The 19,030-nt window shown below is 52.0% G+C and overlaps 1 protein-coding gene across 5 annotated transcripts in view; it reads left to right on the forward strand.

Moving 5' to 3' along the window:
* PIGG (phosphatidylinositol glycan anchor biosynthesis class G (EMM blood group)) overlaps positions 1-18,744 on the forward strand; it is a 60,454-nt gene extending 41,710 nt beyond the window's left edge. For 4 of the 5 annotated variants that reach the window (XM_012557604.2, XM_023737961.1, XM_023737962.1 and 1 more), the window contains 4 exons: positions 1,780-1,971; positions 8,520-8,829; positions 10,235-10,398; positions 17,173-18,744. In XM_012557604.2, the coding sequence (XP_012413058.1) occupies positions 1,780-1,971; positions 8,520-8,829; positions 10,235-10,398; positions 17,173-17,389 (883 nt within the window). In that variant the 3' untranslated portion in view covers positions 17,390-18,744. Of the gene's footprint in view, positions 1-1,779; positions 1,972-8,519; positions 8,830-10,234; positions 10,399-10,534; positions 10,715-17,172 lie in introns of those variants that run through there. The other variant, XM_023737960.1, reaches the window with a different exon arrangement.
* The last annotated feature ends 286 nt before the right edge of the window (positions 18,745-19,030 follow it).

The raw sequence follows: 19,030 nt of genomic DNA on the forward strand, positions 1-19,030 counted from the left end.
GTAGGGGAGTGGCTGGTGTGGACGGGCACATGGCGCTGGGTCACCATGCTGAGCCTGGGCCCCAGGTAGGGGAGTGGCTGGTGTGGACGGGCACAGGGCGCTGGGTCACTGCACTGAACCTTAGCTCCAGGTGAGGAGCAGCTGGTGTGGATGGGCACAGGGCACTGAGCCCGAGGTGAGGGAGGTTCACGCCGGTCGTGGTGACCAGGGCTGTGAGCCCTGGGCCTGCCGTTTCGAGAATGGAAGATAAGAAGAGAGTTTGATTGCTCCCCCCACCCCCCCCGACCCCTGAGTAAGCATGTGCCGTGCATGCTGCGCCGAGCCGCCCAGTGCAGACCCCTCTCGCTGGCCCCGTGGTCTGTTGGAGGATGTGCCACTCCCGTGCCATGTGTGCCCTTCCACTGGGCGATGTCCATCAGTGCAGGGGGGCAGCAGTGTCATACCCCTAAAACGGCTCTGGGGTCGCATCCCCAACCCGGGCTGCATGCTCTTCCTTCAGAGGCAGCGTTCCTGAGGTTGGCACATCTTCCCGCTGATGCATGTGGTCTGAGCATAGCGCTTACTGGTTACGGAGACTGTAAGGAGAGTGCAGCAGGTGACACAGGAGGGAGGCCCCAGAGGGTGTGGGGGCGAACTGCAGGGGGTGTGGGGAGGGGGTCCTGGCTCTGCTTGTCGGGGGTGGGGATAGGGCCACCTAGGGTGTGAGAAGGGGACCTGGCTCTGCTTTGGTGGGAGCATGGGGGGACAGGACCACCTGTGGTGTGGTGAGGGTCCTGGCTCTGCCTGTGGGAGTATGGGGGGGGGGCCAGGACCACCTGTGGCGAGGGTCCTGGCTCTGCCTGTGGGAGGGGCAGGACCACCTGTGGTGTGGCGAGGGTCCTGGCTCTGCCTGTGGGAGTATGGGGGGGGAAAAGGACCACCTGTGGTGTGGCGAGGGTCCTGGCTCTACCTGTGGGAGTATGGCGGGGGGCAGGACCACCTGTGGTGTGGCAAGGGTCCTGGCTCTGTCTGTGGAGTATGGGGGGGGCAGGACCACCTGTGGTATAAGGAGGGTCCTGGTTCTGCCTGTGGGAGCATGGCAGGGGCAGGACGACCAGGGGTGTGGAGAGGGTCCTGGCTCTGCCTGTGGGAGCATGGGGGGACAGGACCCCCTGTGGTGTGGGGAGGGTCCTGGCTCTGCCTGTGGCGGGGGCAGGACCACCTGTGGTATAAGGAGGGTCCTGGCTCTGCCTGTGGGAGCATGGGGGGGCAGGACCACCTGTGGTATAAGGAGGGTCCTGGCTCTGCCTGTGGGGTGTGGGGGCTGCTGGCTCTTTGCAGTGCCCTCCACATCTGGGAGGAGCAGTGGTCTCGTCGGCATTGAACAAGTGCTCAGAAGGTGCTCGGTCGTGGGCATGTGCTACAAGCATGTGCTCTCGAAGGTGGGAAAGACGGGTGTGAGCTGATGAAATACCTGGCACAGGAGACGGGGCAGTTGTGCCTGTAACCTGCTTGCTGTGGCTTAGGGAGCATGGGCTGTCCTGGGAGCGGGCCCCTGGGCCGAGCACAGTGTCCGCTCAGGGCTTGGATGGTGGGCCGTCTGTGAATGAGGAAGGGGACTCAGGTAAACACTCTTATCCACTTGAGTTTAAATAACCAGCAATTTTCTCTCCTTTTTGTTTGGTTTTTCAGGAAAGTCAGCTCTTTTTAATCTGTCCTTAGAAAGCCGTGGTGTGGGTCCCAGCAGCTGCAGTGTGCTGGCGCGTTGTGTGCTCACCAGGTGTCTCCATCCCGTTTCAGCTCTGACCACAAGGCTGCACTCTCAGTCCTGGCTGCCCTGTCACTCCTTGCTGTCTTCCTGCTGGTCCAGAGGAGGTGCTCACCCATGTCCAAGGTGGCCCTGGCGCTTGGGCTGCTGGGTGTCTACTGCTACCGGGCAGCCATCGGGAATGTGATGTCACCATGGCAACGAGGCAACAGTGACATCTCAAAGTGAGTCCCACTGACCGACCCACGGCAGGTCTGCTCAGCGTTCGTGAGGTGTGGTTTCCTTGACAGTTATGCAGCCTAACCAATGATTAACCTACTTTGTTAGCACTTCTGTCAGGAGAGACAATTAACCTGGAAGCACGATCACTGAGATTTATTTTAAAAATTGAAAGCAGATCAGATCTCCAGGGTGTCCCATAGGACCACAGAGGGTGTGGGCTGGGGCAGTTAGCTGCTGGGACTCAGTTTTCTGTGGTAAATCAGGACGTAGCTGTAGTGATGAGGGTGATGAGCGGATACTTCATCATGTTTGGGAAATGAAGTATGCTAGAAAGTTAAATTGTCCAGGTAGCTTGTGGTGAAGTTCTTTCAGGGTTAGGAGTGGCTGTTGACTGAGTTTGTGAGGGGCAGACTTGAGAACTCAGTCTGAGATGCAGGTGGAAGACTGGCCAGGAGGCTGTTATCATCCAGCAGAATAAAACCAGCAGCAAACACTGGCTGTGCCCATCCCAGTTGTGGTGGAGTGAAGTGGGCACTCTTCTTCTGAGCAGAGGGGCTAAGGGGGGGTGGGGGCTTCCGGAGAGCAGCTTGTAAAGTGCATCAAGAACCTCGATGGTATCCAGCCCTCTGACTTGGTCTTCCTCTACGGAACTTATCTCAGGACGTGGTGTGGTGAAATGCGTTCCTTTATGTGACCTTTTGCCTTGGTTCTTTGGAAAAACTGTTTGAGAGATTTTTCCCCGAAAAGACCCGAAGAGTTAACTTTGCCCTGGTTTTCCACCTCAGAGGGTTTGTTACTTTTGTCCAGGTTGACTGACGTTTTCTGGGTAAGCTGTGAGCAACTTGGTTTGATACTTTTTGTCTGGCCCTCGGCTGTAGTCTGCCCTGTGATTGGTATGCACCATGCAGGGATTGGTCAAATAGACTATGCAAATGAGGTGAGTTGTAGCCCAACCAAGCTACTATGCAAATGAAGTGTCTGTGGCCTACCGAGAGGACATTGGTCAGTTTGTGTCCCTGGTGGGAGGGCCATGCCTTGAAACTGATGAGAAGTTTGTGTGTTTAAGTAGCCAGTCCCACAGAGGTTTTTTAGAGACAGAAAGAAGAGAGAAGCAGAGAGAGAGGAGGCAAAGAACCTCCTAAAAGAGCTGTAACACAGGTCAAAGGCTGAAGATAGCAAGAGGTCCAGAAGGGGCCCAGCAGCACAGCCAGTGGTGACAGGCCCAGAAGGGGCCTTGTGGCAGAATTGGTGGTGACAGGCAGCAGGGCCAAGAAGAGCCTGCCCTGAGGGGGCAGAGAGGAGCCCTGCATGGTCAAGAGGAGCTGAGAGAGCTGTCCTACGCTGAAGAAGGGAGACTGCCTACATGCTTCTAATCCTGATCCTGAGTTGTACCCTATTCCTTAATAAACCACTTAACTGTGAGTGTGGTCTGTGAGTTCTGTGTGGCCACTGAATGGATAATCAAACCCAGAAGAGAAGTAGAGAGTGCCGTGGGCGGTACAGCTAGTGTCGGAATTGGTAAAAAGGTCGAAGAATGGAGGAATGTCTGACCTCCACCTCATAAGCTGATCCTGATTTGCAGTATCCCCCCTGAAGTTAGACAGGTATTGTTACTCCTCCTCCTCCTCCTCCTCGTCCCGTTTACGCGTGGTCAGAGACGTAGCCTGCGATTGAGATACTTACTGAAGCGTTATGCACAATTGCAGAAACTAAAAAGTGAGGTATAGTCCAACAGTAAACAAAAAAAACAAACCAAACCCATTGCCGTCAAGTTGATTCTGACTCACAGCGACCCTATAAGACAGAATAGAACTGCCCTGTAGGGTTTTATAATATTTACAGAAGCTGACTGCTGCATCTTTCTCCCACAGAGCCGCCGGTGGGTTTGCACTGCTGATCTTTTGGTTGGCAGCCTAACGCATAACCAACACACCATCAGGGCTCCAGCAATAGTGGAGTGATTATCTGAATTACATTAAAGCTGTATAATTACAGCCAGTGGGTAGTATGTATTCATAGAATATATAAAGACATGAAAGAAAGTTATAAAACTTCAGCGTGATCCCACCTTACCAAGTGTGTGTGTGTGTGTTTTCATATTTATACAAAAGGCTAAAATACTTAAAAGCATGAGTTGTGATTCTGTCCTGGATGTGAAATCATACTGGATTGTGATCTCCTGTTTTACCCTTTTCTGTATCAACAGATGTCTAGAATTAACAGGTATCACTTTTATAACCGGGGAAAGAAAAGCAAATGTGATCTTTTCTGGAAAGGTCAAGATGAAAGCCGAGGGCCGGGGGTGCCCACGGGGGCTCATTTGAGGTACAAGGGAAGCACACTGGGGCCTGCCCACTGGTGTGGGGCATGGCAGGGTGTCGAGGTGAGACGAGGGCCTAGTTGAGCATGGCCAGGCCTTCACCTGAGGCTGGGAGGCACAGTAAGGAGTGGATGGTGAGATGGAGATGCTGGGACGTTCTGGATGTACTGGAGGTGCCTCAAACGCTGTTGGCTTTGGAATCTGAAACTTTGGGCCAACATCCAAGCTATTGGGGTCTTCAACGTCGGGTGTGCATTATTCTTCATTTCTTTTCATGTCTTAAATTCACCATCACTCATTTCAAGACCTTGGCCATATTACCTTATCTTACATGCTTACAGGAGCATGTATCTTGATGGTGTTAAAAAAAAATAGGCAATGTGACCTTTCTTTCAGTTGGCTTGCTTGGGTCACATTCTTCCTGTCAAATGCTTCCATTTCCTAACTGCCTATCCCAGTTCTAGATCTATCCTAATTCTAGATGTATCCTGATTCTTGATCTATTCTGATTAGATCTATCCTCGTGCTAGATTTATCCTCATTCTAGCTCTGCCCTGACTCTAGACCTATCCTGATAATAGATCTGTCCTGATGACAGACCTGTTCTCTTTCTAGATCTATCCTGGTTCTAGATCCATCCTGATGCTAGCTCTGTCCTGGTTCTAGATCCATTCTAATGCTAAATCTATCTCCTGGTTCTAGACTTGTCCTGATTCTAGATCTATCTGGTGCTAGGTCTGCCCTAATCCTGAATCTTTCCTGATGCTGGACCTAACCTGATTCTACACACCTGTCCTGATTCTAGACCTATCCTGATAAGAGAGCTATTCTGACACTAGGTCTACTACCCTGATAGGAGACTTACCCTGATGGCTAGATCTATCCTCGTTCTAGCTCTATTCTGACTAGCTGTATCCTGATAATCTGTTCTGATGCGAGGTCTGTTCTCATTCCAGATCTACCCTGGTTCTAGATCTATCCTAATGGTGGATCTATCCTGGTTCCAGATCTGTTCTGATGCTATATCTGCCTCCTGGTTCTAGACTAATCCTGATTCTAGAGCTTATCCTGATGCTAGATTACCATAACAGCTGCTTCTCTCCTTTCAGTCCCTACAGATGCTGCCACCCATTGCTATTCTGAACCCTACCTTCTAACTCCTGACTTTCTTCTCTGCTCAGAAGCCCAGGCTTGGCTGCAGTGGAGGTTGGAGTTGGGGCAGTGCTGGATGTGCAGGTTGGGCAAGGAGGGGGGTCTATTGAGGGCGTCTCGTGATGTCCTCTCGGTCCAGAGCCCAACCCCATTCTTCTTTGACACTTGTCTCACTTGCTTCAGCATTTGCTGATTTCTCCCTCCTTTGATCCCTAAGTGGCCCCTCCATTAGCTCTCAGTTTAGCACATACTTTTGTCTTGTGGTTTCTACGTATCTGACTCCTCACAGGGTGTCAGCCCCTCAAGGCAGGACTTGTGTCCTAACTAGGGTGTCTTCTGTACCCCCAGGCACACGGTGAGAGGGTACGCAAAGAAACTTTTTAAAATTAAACTGACTGGTCATACTAGAACGAAAGGAATTTTAAAAAATGCATGAACCTTTCTAAGAACATCTGATACAGGAAATTTCAGTTTTTCAAACAGACATTATTTTGGTGGTTATTTCATTTACAGTTTATTTGCTTAGCGTTACTTAAAATAATCAGCTTCTCTAGTGTATACAAGATACTCCATTTACTAAAATTTATTTGAAGTATTACGCTTTAGAAAACGTCTGTTTCACAAGATGAAATTCTTCAGTACGTTGTCGCTAGGTGCCGTCGAGTCGGTTCTGACTCACAGCGACCCCGTGTACAACAGAAGGAAACCCTGCCCGGTCCTGCGCCACCCTCACAATTGTCGTTACGCTTGAGCCCATCGCTGCTGCCACCGTGTCAGTCCATCTCGTTGAGGGTCTTCCTCTTTTTCGCTGACCCTCTACCAAGCATGATGTCCTTCTCCAGGGACTGACCCCTCCGAGTAACATGTCCAAAGTATGTGAGATGTAGTCTCTCCATCCTTGCTTCTAAAGAGCATTCTGGCTGTACTTCTTTGCTTCTCAAGAGCATTCTGACTGTACTTCTTCCAAGACAGATGTGTTTGTTCTTTTAGCAGTCTTTCCGTATATTCACTATTCTTCACCAACACCACAATTCAAAGGCGTCAATTGTTCTTCAAACTTCCTTATTCATTGTCCAGCTTTCTCATGTGTATGAGGTGATTGAAAACACTATGGCTTGGGTCAGGTGCACCTTAGTATTCAAGGTGATATCTTCGCTTTTTAACACTTGAAAGAGGTGTTTTGTAGCAGATTTGCCCAATGTAATGCATGGTTTGATTTCTTGACTGCTGCTTCCATGGGTGTTGATTGTGGATCCAAGTAAAATAAAATCCTTGACAACTTCAATTTTTTCTCCGTTTATCATGATGTTGCTTATTGGCCCAGTTGTGAGGATTTTTGTTTTCTTTATTTTGAGGTGTAATCCATAGTGAAGACTGTGGTCTTTGATCTTCATCAGTAAGTACTTCAGGTCCTCTTCACTTTCAGCAAGCAAGGTTGTGTCATCCGCACATCACAGGTTGTTAATGAGTCTTTCTCCAATCCCGATGCCCCATTCTTCTTCATATAGTCCAGCTTCTCGGATTATTTGCTCAGCATACAGATCGAATAGGTATAGTGAAAGGATACAACCCTGACGCACGCCTTTCCTGACTTTAAACCACGCAGTATCCCCGTGTTCTGTTCGAACAACTGCCTCTTGATCTATGTACAGGTTCCTCATGAGCACAATTAAGTGTCCTGGAACTCCCATTCTTTGCAGTGTTATCCGTAATTTGTTATGATCCGCACAGTCGAATACCTTTGCATTCTTTGGTGTAGTATGAATTGTATCCTTTACACATGACTCATGATGAAGCACTAAAATATTTAATTCCTGCTATTTGTGGAGCACCATAGTGTCCTGAACACTTTATTTTTAAGCCCCAGGATACTTTTGAGGTGTAGGTACCATTTTCTCTGGATTCTACAAATAAGGGAGGTGGGTGTCACACGTCTTAGTTAACTTGCCCCAGATGCAGAGCTGGTGGGTGGCAGCGCTCACACTCAGCTCTGGCATCTCCAGACCCTACAGTTTGGACCACTGTGCCTGTTGTGCATTAAACTGTGTCCCCCAGAGATACGTGTCAACATGGCTGAGCCATGATTCCCAGTATTGTGAGGTTGTCCCCCGTTTTGTGATCTGATGGGATTATCCTTCGTGTTGTGAATCCCAACCTCTATGATGTCAATGCGGCAGTGTTACAGGCATTTGTTTTAATGAGGCAGGACTCTATAGGACTGGGTTGTATGTGGTCAGTCTCTCTTGAGATGTAGACGAGAGAGTCGAGCAGAGAGTGAAGGGACCTCATGCCACCAAGAAAAGTGCCAGGAGAAGGGTTCGTCTTTTGGACCCAGGGTCCCTGTACTGAGAAGTTCCTAGACCCAGGCGAAGGTTGATGACAAGGACCTTCCCCCAGAACTGACAGAGAAAGCCTTTCCCTAAAGCTGGAGCCTGAATTTGGACTTCTAGCCTCCTGGACTGTGAGAGAATAATCTTCTGTTAGTCAAAGCCATCCGCTTGTGTTATTTCTGTTACAGCAGCACTAGACGACTAAGACAGTGACCTTGTACACACGTATGCATATACGTATTTAAGTCTGCTTTGTTTTAAACATGCGCACTTGTGTAACAGCATTTCATAGACTTACGGACGGTTTAAGACAGAGCTCAGTCTTACACGAGCGCAGTGCTTTTTCCAGTTACCTGTGCGGAGCAGGTGGACAGTTTCCCTGCTGCTACAGGTGGCAGGCACTGTCTGGTTATCAGGCTGAATGGGCAAGATCCTCTGAACCCCGCCCCACTGTCAGAACACACAGAGGGGTTGTGTCCCTGGCCTTTAGCAGGTAGCCCAGGGTGTCTCACCAGCGGCGTCTGGCCTGGGGGTCTGACCTGACAGAGTCTGGCCCAGGAGGCCTGATGTGTAGAGGCGACGCCCCTCATTTTCACGGAGTTACTTGGGGGGTGAGTGGGGGCTCTGTCGCTTGCTTAGGTACACTGGCACCTTTGTGTGTTTCTAGTAGATGTGTTTTTCACAGGAAAATACGTATTTGAACTTTGCCAGCTGGTGCTAATTGTTGTAACTTGTTTTGCTTTTCCAGGGGCATCGTCGAGGCGCGTTTTGTTTATGTCTTTGTCCTTGGCATCCTCTTCACGGGCACCAAAGACTTGCTCAGGTCTCAAGTTTCTGCTGCGGGCGTCCCAGCCAGGACTGTGGGCTTGTGGGAGATACACAGTGGGCTGGTCCTGCTGGCGGCGTTGCTGCTCAGGCCGCACAACCTCCCAGTGCTGGTGTCCAGCCTCCTGGTCCAGACCCTGATGGCCAAGTGTGTGTGGAAGCCCCTGAACCACGGCGTGGCAGAGGTCACAGTGATGCACTACTGGTTCGGCCAGGCCTTCTTCTACTTCCAGGTGCGCTGTCTGCGTGCCGTCCTCTGTCAGGCCTTCTTTGGGAAAATCTGCTACAGTGAAGGGCGGTCGGCCAGTGCAGGCACTCATGCACACCCTGGGGTACAACTCACGGAAGGAAGGAGAGGCCGTGGCGGGCTGATACCACGGTACAGCGCGTGAACTCACCTTCATTTACTGAGAGCACGTCATGGTTCTCAGTTGCTGTGTTTGGTTGATGTAATACTTGTACTCGGTTTTGTGCTGGGTGTCAGGGGCAGGCGGCCCTGGGTGCCTGTATGTGCCCCACCTGGCTGTCCCTCCTTGGGAGTTGGCAGTTGACACACATCCTCTCCAGGACTGAAAGGTCCCTCAGAGACAAGCAAGCCGCCCCTAGGGTAGACCCCAGTTATGTACACGTCGATGGGGCAGCCCACCAGCCTGGAGGCCCTGCCCAGCTGGACAGGTAGACAGAAGGCCCAGCTCCAGGTCCATCCTGTCGGATCAGACAGTCCCTCCCACCGTGGCCACTGCTGGCTCTTCTCCTGGGCGCAGAGTCAGGGCTCCTCACAGGGTGGACCCTGCACGCCCTCGCTCCCTCCTGGCCAGCCCTGCTGTGGTGGGGTGGCTGCCCTCACTGGATGAGCCACTCGGCGTCTCTGGGCCGTGTCCTCACCCCTAGGTGTCCCCACTGCCCCTGCATGGTGATTCCTCTTCCTCACACCAGTCCAGAGAGCAAGTCGGCCTGGGGCCCCGGCCCCCCTTTCCCCCTCCCGTGTGTACGGGTTACTCTGCCTGCCCTTCTGGCCTGGCTGCAGTACAGTCCACGGTGCACGGCTTTCCCGTCCTGTCCTCTGAACTGCTAGACAACACCTACCAGGTGACCGACTAGGTCAAGCTGACCTTCGAGTCCCAGCTGCTGTCTGGCTCCTGCCCAGTTCCTGCATGACCTTCCTGCCCCCTCTCATACCAGGACACAGTCCAGCGGGGCGTCCACATCACTCTCCTCCTCTTTGGGCCTGGGATGCATGTGGCTCCAAATTGGGCGTTGTGGCAGAGCTGGGGGGCTGCCTGCCTGACACTGCCTCCAGGTGCCTGGCTGTCCTGCCCCATGGCTCACGGGCGCAGCCCCAGCCCTCCTGTCCAGGACTAGCTTAATCAGCTTTCCTGGGAAGGGTGTCGTGCATGGGGAACGGCAGGGGCTGGGTGAGCATTGGTCAGTACCAGCTCCTCACAGGATTGGCATAGAGAGGCCACGGCTGGCACCACATGGCCCTCAGAGCAGACCCCTGACCCTAGCCAGAGGAGGAGGCTTCTCGTTCCGAGTACCTCAGCTGTGCCATCACAGGACGCTTAGTGGGCACCTGGTCCTGACCGCCCAGCTGCCCTGGCTGCAGGTCTCATGACAGCCGAGCCCCCTTCTCCTCAGGGGAACTCCAACAACATCGCTACTGTGGACGTCTCGGCAGGCTTCGTGGGCCTGGAGCACTACGTGGAGGTTCCTGCCGCGTTCCTGACCACGTTTGCCACCTACGTGGGCCCCATCCTGTGGGCCAGCCACCTGGTGAACTACCTGAGCTCAGAGTCAAGCAGGTGAGCCACTTTGTCTTACAGCACAACAGCCGCAGCGAGTCTGCCATCAGCTGTTGGCAGAGGGTCTCTGCTCCAGCGCACGTGGTCTGAGTGCCATGGCCCAGAGGGTGTTTTTATCGATTTCCTTTTCCTTAAGGAGGAAGGGGCTGCCTGAGGGCCAGCGCTGGGTCTCCGTGTGTGCTGTCAGGCCGTGCAGCCTCTGAACCTGTTTCTGAGGGGCAGGCGGCATGCTCCCTCGCTGACCTGAGAGTGCCTGCTCACTGGGCTGGGCCGGGGGAGATGGGCCCCCACTTCTGGAGATGAAGACAAGAGACTCGGCGCTTGGTCCCTGGAACTCTGGGAAGTGAGTCCCTGGGGAGTCCACGTCCCCTAGGAGGCTGGCAGTCTGGCCCTCCTCTCCTTCTCTGGGACAGTGCTGTCCCTATGCTGCTCTCCGTGACGGTGTCTGCCCTTACTCTCCGTGTGTCCCTGGAGAGGACGTGGCCTGGCACCTCAAGCCTGGGCAGGGCATGGACTGCATGGTGGGTGTGGGTCTGTGTCTCCGGCTCTTAGCTCCTGGGGTTCCCCAAGGGACACCCCGTCAGCCAGGCCCAGGCGCTGGCCTCCGTGGTCTGTAGGCAGTGCCGTCAGCAGCAGTTACCTGACTGGTCTGCGGCTCAGTTTCCTCCTGGGAGGCGGGGACCACGGGTACCTCGGGCTGCCGTGGGGGGAGGGAGGATGTGTGTGAGGTCCACGGCATCCAGCACAAGCTTGGCTGGTTCTGAGGTCCTCCTCGCGCCTCTGCCCCTGCTGCTGGCCGTGAGCCGCCTGAGCCGCCGCAGTTCCCTCCAGCCATGCCCTGGTGTATCTGATAGGTGTGCTGCTGCTCTGGAAGGCAGGTGACCCTGCACAGCGCTGGGCGGGCCGTGGGCGACCAGGAGTGCAGGGTGGGGGACAGGGAGGGCCAGAGGGTTTTGGTAGAGTCAGGGCGCCCACAGCAGGGAGTTGGGGTCTGTGACAGGGAAGCAGGTGTCCAGGGGAATGAGCCCGGGGTGGCACTTCCCCTCCCCTTTCTGGCAGTCAGAGCTGCAGTGAGCACATCGTCCTTGCCACCCACTGGGATCCCCACTGCCACCCCAGCCTTCCCCTCCCAACTGCCCCTCACTGTCTTGTGTCTTGTTGACCTTGGGGTCAGAGGTGGAGTTGGGGTCACCTGTTCCCGATTTCCAGTTTCATCCTGACCCCACACCCTTATACAAAAGGAAAGTTCTTGCCTGGTGGCTGCTGACTCCATGTGTGGGATCTCCTGCCGTCTAGCCGAGTCCTGCCAATTCAGCAGGACTGGACCCTCACTCGCACCCTGTCCGGGTCCCGGGCACCACCCAGTGGACCTATGGATGTTCGCCACCAGCGCCTCACACTACCCACTGGACAAGGTGTTGGCCAGGAACGGGGCAGGTGACAGGGCGACAGAGGCCCCCGTGTCAGGCCGTGAGACCCTCGGCACCTCCCTCAGATGTGTTCTGTGAGCTGCGCTGGTTTGGTTGGAGGTCTGCACGCACCCAGCGCCCCCGGGCATTCAGTCTGGACAAGCCGCCTCCGTCGGGCGCCTGCAGGGCTGGTCTTGGGCCTGCAGCAGCAGCTCCTGGCTCTCTGCGTCCCGATTCCATCTCCTGACACAGCCTGGGCCCCTTTGTGTTTGGGGAAAACAGCAGGCGAGATCACTTTAAAGTAAGCTGAAAGCATTTTTATCAGTTGGGAGCATTAATGAAAGTTTCCCTAATTGAGGAATATTTCTCCTCCATTAAAATTTTTCTTTCTCGTTCATTTTTAAAAGCTTAAAGCATCAAGTTTTATTCAATCTTTCTGTTTTGTTAAAGTAAAAACCTATAACAGATAAGAATGGTAAATAGAAAGTGCATTTCTGGTGGCTCAGATGTTAGGCCCTGAGACTTTGCTTAGCAAGTCCCTGCTGGGTTTGGGGCCTGACACCCGCAACAGACCCTGAAGCAGGCCATGTAAGCTGCTGGCCCCCTTGGTCCACTGGCCCCAAAGGCCAAACCGCCCTCACAGAGGCTGTCGGAGCAGGACCCACCGAGTGTTCTCACGGAAGAGCCACAGGCCACTAAGCAGTAACTTTATTTATTTTTTATAATTTTTTTTTATTGTACTTTAGATGAAGGTTTACAGAACAAATAGTTTCTCATTACACAGTCAGTACGCAGATTGTTTTATGACATTGCTGAACACCCCCCCGACATGTCAACCCTCTCCCTTCTCGGCCTTGGAGGGCCTTTTTTCTTTTTTGGTGAAAATATACATAGCCAAAGATACACAATTTCAAAAATTTCTACATGTAAGATTCAGTGACATCGATTACTTTCTTCCAGTCGTGCTGTATTCTCAGTATCCTTTTCCAAATTATTCCATCACCATTATCTTCAACTCACTAAGCAGTAACTTTAAAAGATGTGAATTAAATTGAACCACAAGGCCAGGGTGGTGGTGGATCGGAGCTCCGCCTCCCGTACCCTGGTGTGGCTAAAGGGAAGTGCACCCGAAGGATTGTTGGCTGACCTGTGGATGCCCCCGGGAGGGACACAGCAGCGCCTTGGGTGTGTGACCCATCTCCATGGGCGCTCGGTGGAGAGTGTGCCTCGACCAGGTGTTGGTGCAGTGACAGGCCGCGTGTTCCAGGCCGCCTGTCCTCAGGGCAGGTAGCTGGTCACTGCCTGTGAGTCCACCTCCCTGTGTGCTCCCCTGCCTGTGAGGCCATGTACCCAGGAGGCCACAGTACAGGCACAAGGATCCCGCTCCAGGAGCTCACAGTCTTGGGGAGATGGTAAAACGATCAGTTACCTGCCACAGTGCATATTTGCACACACACAGACACATGCACATGTGTACGTTTGCCCAGGTGCACACGTGTCCACGTATGTACTCAGCACAATACACATACGCGTACACACACGTGCCCGCACTTGTGAAGAGTACATGCATGTACATGCTCACACATACATGTTCACACAGATTCACGTGTCTGTGCATGCACACATGGACCTAAGTAGTTGCGCACACGTACACACACATTCACAGACTTGCGCACACGCGCCCTGTGGTGTAATAGATTGCTTGTGTGTGGCCTTTCTCTCCATGATCTTGCGGCTACTACCCAGGTAATTGGGTGGGACTGTGCGGATAGGGTCATTGTAGCCCACCAAGGGGATTGGTCAGTTTTGCCAGGCCACTGGTTTTGAAAGCTACCGCAGGGGCCGGGAAGAGAGACGATCCCACCACCACCAAGGAAGAGCACCCAGGAGCCAGCATGTTCTTCGGACCCGGGATCCCTGCACTGAGAAGAGAGACAGAGGAGACAGACAGACAGACAGAGCTGTAGCACTGAAGACGACAAGAAGTGGTGGCAGAGACCCGGCAGCAGGGGACGGCATGGTGGGCTTCCCAGCCCGTGGAGAGAGAAAGCTGAGTGACTGGGCAGAGGCCTAGGGCCAGGGAGAGGCGTGACTGCGAGCAGAGCTGAGAAGAGGCTGTCCTCATGCAAGAACTGTATCCTGAGTGTTCCTGAGCCTGAATTGTAACCTGTTACTTCTCTAATAAACCCCACAATCGGGAGTATTGTCTGTGAGTTCTGTGTGGCCATTGCAGTGAATTATCAGACCCAGCAGAGAAGTAGAGAGCGCTGTGGGTGGGACGGCTGGTGTCAGAACTGGTAAAGATGGCGGAGAGAGGAGGCGTGTTGGACCTCTGCCTCATAGGAATCAGCCTTCGTCTGTTGATCTTGGTTCTCCTTCCCCTTTGTGAAGTTAGAGGAGCTCAGATGCTGCCCCCAAGCCATTTTTACACGTTCACACCCACATGCACGCGTACTCACACGCACGTGTACTCACGTGCACACACATGCATTTGCACACACATACACGCATGCACACACATACTCACTGTTCTGCCCCTGTGCCTTTGTGGCCCCTTCAAGGAACACCTCTGCTGCTGTTCTCTTGTGTGCAGACCTTTCTCAGCCCAGTGTGGGACCACAAAGACCCTCCTGCACCATGCCCAGCATACCAGCAAGTGTTCCCCTGCCAGCAGCCCGAGGTCCGTGTGCCTCTGATGGGGTCATTTCACAGCAGTAGTTGCAGTTACCAGTGGGCCAGACCCTGGCCTGACTATGTTCCAGGGTGCTGCCGTGAGGCTAAGGAATGGCAGAGGCCATGCTTTGAGGAGCCCAGGCAGCAGTGATGGCGGTGCAGATTGAGTAAGAGGAGAAGACACAGACAGAGAGACTAGCAGGCACTCACGGCAGTGCTTGAGGGAGGCATCAAGAGCCTGGGCTGGCCTCTGCAGGATTTGAGGTGCTGCCGGGGACCTTTGCAGACTGGGCAGGAGCCGGCTGGAGGTCGTAGATGTGAAGGTGCCAGACGACTTAACCTTTAATTTGACGTAGTCACAGACGCCCCTGGAAGTTCAGGAATGGTACAGTTGGTCCCTGTATCCTTTACCCTACTACCCCCAAGAGCTGGGCCGTCATCAAAACCATGCAAGACTGTGACCCAGACTCCAAGCCTAACCCACCAACTTTGACCTGCGCTTGTATGTGGGGGTGGGGGAGTGCGGTGGGGTGTGTGTATGATGTGTGTGGAGGGTATGTGTGTGATGTGGGGAGGGTGTGGGGGTGGTGTGGGGGTGTGTATATAGGTGTGTGTGGGGTGTGCATGTGGTATGTGTTGGGATGTGTGGTGTGTGTGGTATGTGTTTGGCGTGTGGGGGTATGCATGTGGCATGTGGGGGTGTGCATGTGGTGTGGGGGTGTTTGTGGAATGGGGGTTTGCATGGCATGGGGTGTGGGGGTTCATGTGGCATGTGGGGGTATGTCGGTGTGTGAGGCATGTGGGTGGGTATGGGTGTGCATGTGGCGTGTGGGTGTGTGGCATGTGAGTGGGTGTGGGTGTGATGTGCGGGTGGGTGTGGCGTGTGTGCGTGTGGCATGCGGCTGTGTGTGGGTGTGGTTCCACATGTCACCTTGTGTGTGGAGTCCTGTTACCACCACAGCCAGATCCAGACCTGCTTCGCCTCAGAAGCCCATTGCACTGCCCTTTATGGGGAGCACGCCCCTCACGTTGCCAGTCCCGGCAACCACTAAGCTGCTCTCTGTCGTTCTGTTCTTTTGAACATGCATTTGTACAAATGAAATCCTACAGTATGGGACCTTTCAGGGCTGGATGTCGTCACTCAGCGTAAAGCCCACAAGGCCCTCCCCCAGGATTGCATGTCAGTCGTACCCCCTTGTACTGTTGGGTAAATTGTGTTGGTGGACCTCGGGGTGTGGACCATTCACCCATGAAAGTCTGTAGAGACTGAAGACGCTGTTTTTAATGTGGAATCTTAACAGTGAGTCAGGCTCAACTGTCGGGTTCTGGCCCCTTAGGGTCGCAGGTGATACCCTGGGTGCCGCCTCTGGCTGTGTACACGCAGGGCGACCGGAGTCTGTCTAGGGATGGACACCAACCCACCTCCTCCCTCTGCTCTGGGACAGACTGACCCCCAGCCTCTTTGGCTCCTTCAGGGCTCAGATTCGTGGAGCTTCAAAGTAAAGGCAGTGCTGGAGCGAAATCCCACATCACTGGGCCGACTCGGCCTTGTTGCCGAAACACTGCAGAGTTGTTCTTTGATGCCTGCTGGTTGCTATGAGTCAGTTCTAACTCATGGCAACCCCTTGGCTCAGAGTAGAACTGTGCTCCATACAGTTTTCACGGCCCGTCTTCTGGGGCTTCTGGGTGGGTTCAAATTGCCAACCTAATTCAGATTAAATGTATGTTGGTTAAAATAAAAACAATGGAGTATTGACGATCGATAAAGAACTAACAAGTACTCTACTTAAAAATAGAGTTGTTTGAAAACAAATGGGGACGTCGAGTGCGGTAAGGGGTTGTGGTCATTTTCCGAATTTGTCTTCCCTGTTAACTTCCTGACCTGACCTGTTTGGAGCCTGTCTCCAAAGTGGAACAGAAAAAAACTCCTGTTTATGTTTGTACCTCTTGTTTGTGATTCCTACCTGTTGCTTATGTTTTATCATGTGTGCTATAATAGGACAGTAGTATACGCATGTAATTTATAAATAAACAACTGTGCCGATCTGGGGGTGTTTTCAAAATCGTTTCACAGATTGCAGTGGCAATGAGAAGGTTTGGAGACTGCCAGCCTCCAGCTGTGTCTCAGGTGTGATCTCGTAGAAATGCAGATTTCTGCCCAGCCCTGATTTACTGAATCCAGACCTCTGTGGGGCAGGGAAGTCCCAGAAATGGCACTTTCGGCCAGCAGTCTAGTCATTTTTATGTACAGACTTAGAAGCATTTCTAGAGAGCTCAGGGTGTGTGTTATAGGAAATCGCAGCCCTCACTGCATCGGTCTTTGTTTGCTCTGCGTTGTTCTTCTTGGTGCCATTGGCTACTTCCTGATACGGTATGCTCTTTCCCCGTCACTAGGACGCGGGCTTATGGGGAGCAGGGGCTGGGTTTTCCCTCCTTCTCTGGAGCATCTAGCGGAAAGCTGGCACCAGGCTGCCTGCCTGTGTTTGAGTGCTTGTGGGAGCGACAGTGCCATGCCACGAGCAGGAGCCGGGTGACCACAGTTGCTTCCAAAATAAGGATGTGGGTTGTATATGTGTTCTTGCGTCCCATGACACAAGGCGGCACATACTGATTCACACGGTTGTGTATGTGTTCTTGCCTCACGTGATACAAGGTGGCACATACTGATTCACGTTTTCTTTTTCATCCACAGCCATTCAGCACTGCGTCGTGCTTGCTTCTGCTACGCGCTGATATGTTCCATTCCAGTGTCCGTGTATATCATTCTGGTGACGTCCCTGCGTTATCATTTATTTATATGGAGTGTGTTTTCTCCAAAGCTTCTCTATGAGGGAATGCATCTGTTCATTACAGCTGCTCTTTGCATATTCTTCACAGCCATGGATCAAACCAAACTCACAAAACCTTAGACAACACTGTACAGACACTGGGAAAATACTGTGTTTCAAAAGTCTGCGTTAACTTCACGAATTTGAGTGATGAAAAGTCTGTTTAAATGCAAGAGCAATTCTCAAAAAGAGAGAGAATTCTATAAAGTTGATGAGTAGCTTCAATTTCTTTGACTGCTGTATCTGAATTTAGACTAAATAACAAGGGATTTAATATGTTTTCTCTTTCTGAAAAAGGTCACTTTAAATTAATTGAGTCTGTATCATTACTATTAATATTTCCCTTTGTGGCAGGCACTTCAGAAACTTCTGAAATTTTAACTTCCTCTGGATAAGTTTGGTATGACCCAAATACGTGCATTTATACCAACAAATCAAGACTTTCCCGCCCCTATCTCGTGCGTTAGGGTTTCCGAGAGCCCAGGAGCTCTGTGAGGGGAGCCCTCTCCAACCAGGATTGGCATCATGGCACCCCTTCACAATCTGAAAATCATTGCAGCCCCCAAGAGTTTTTGTTTATTTGGGTTATATCAGTCAATGTTTGTGGTATTTGGAATTAAAACTAAAAAAATTCAAAAATATTTATTTGTTAAAAATAATAAGCCCATGGCATGTTAATATAACATATTTTTAAGAAAAATAACCGTATTTTCCAAAACAAAGACACTTTCTGAGCAGAGTGGCATTGTTGACGTTTTTGCAGATCTCCTCAATGTCTGGCTTAGTTGAAGACAGCGGAGCCTGCGGTGAGTCTGCTGTGAGGTGTTTTTGGTTGAAGTATGAGAAAACCCAGCCTCATACAGAGACGTACGTGGTTGGAAAAGGGAAGAGATTTTTAACATTCTTTTTCTGATCGTTGTGGATGTTCTTTCTCGGTGCGACACTAAAACCTGACAAGGCTTGGTTTCTTGAAGGTGGTTGTTGTTGTTAGGTGCCGTCCAGTCTGTTCCGACTCATGGTGACCCCGTGGACATAGCGACCCCGTGCACAGCAGAACGAAACACGGCCCAGTCCTGCGCCATCCTCACAATCGTTGTTATGCTTGAGCCCATTGTTGCAGCTACTCTGTCAATCCATCTCATTGAGGGTCTTCTCTTTCACTGACCATGTACTTTATTTGAAGGTTAGTTGGAAAAGAAGAATGTACATATTAAAACGGGACACCCGAGGTTTGTACCTGAGTGAATAGAATTGTACTAACATCGATTTCCTGGTTGTGACAATGTATCTGGTTGTGTCAGAGGTCATCATGGGGAAGGTGGGTGAAGGGTACATGGAACTTGTTACGGATCAAATTTTGTCCCCCAAAAATCTGTCAGCTTGGCTGGGCCATGATTCCCAGTATTGTGTGATTGTCCACCATTTTGTCATCTGATGTGATTTTCCTATGTGTTGTAAATCTGAACTCCGTGATGTTAATGAGGTGGGAGAGGTGGCAGTTATGTTAATGAGGCAGGACTCAATTTACAAGACTAGGTTGTGTTTTATGCGAATCTCTTTGAGCTATAATAGAGTCCCGAGACATGGGGACTTCCTCATACCACAAGAAACGAGCCAGGAGAATAGCACGTCCTTTGGACCCGGGATCCCTGTGCTGAGAAGCTCCCCAACCAGGGAAGATTGATGACGAGGACCTTCCCCCAGAGCCAGCAGAGAGAGAAA

Source organism: Trichechus manatus, unplaced genomic scaffold, assembly GCF_000243295.1.
Source record: "Trichechus manatus latirostris isolate Lorelei unplaced genomic scaffold, TriManLat1.0 scaffold00111, whole genome shotgun sequence".
Taxonomy (NCBI): domain Eukaryota; kingdom Metazoa; phylum Chordata; class Mammalia; order Sirenia; family Trichechidae; genus Trichechus; species Trichechus manatus.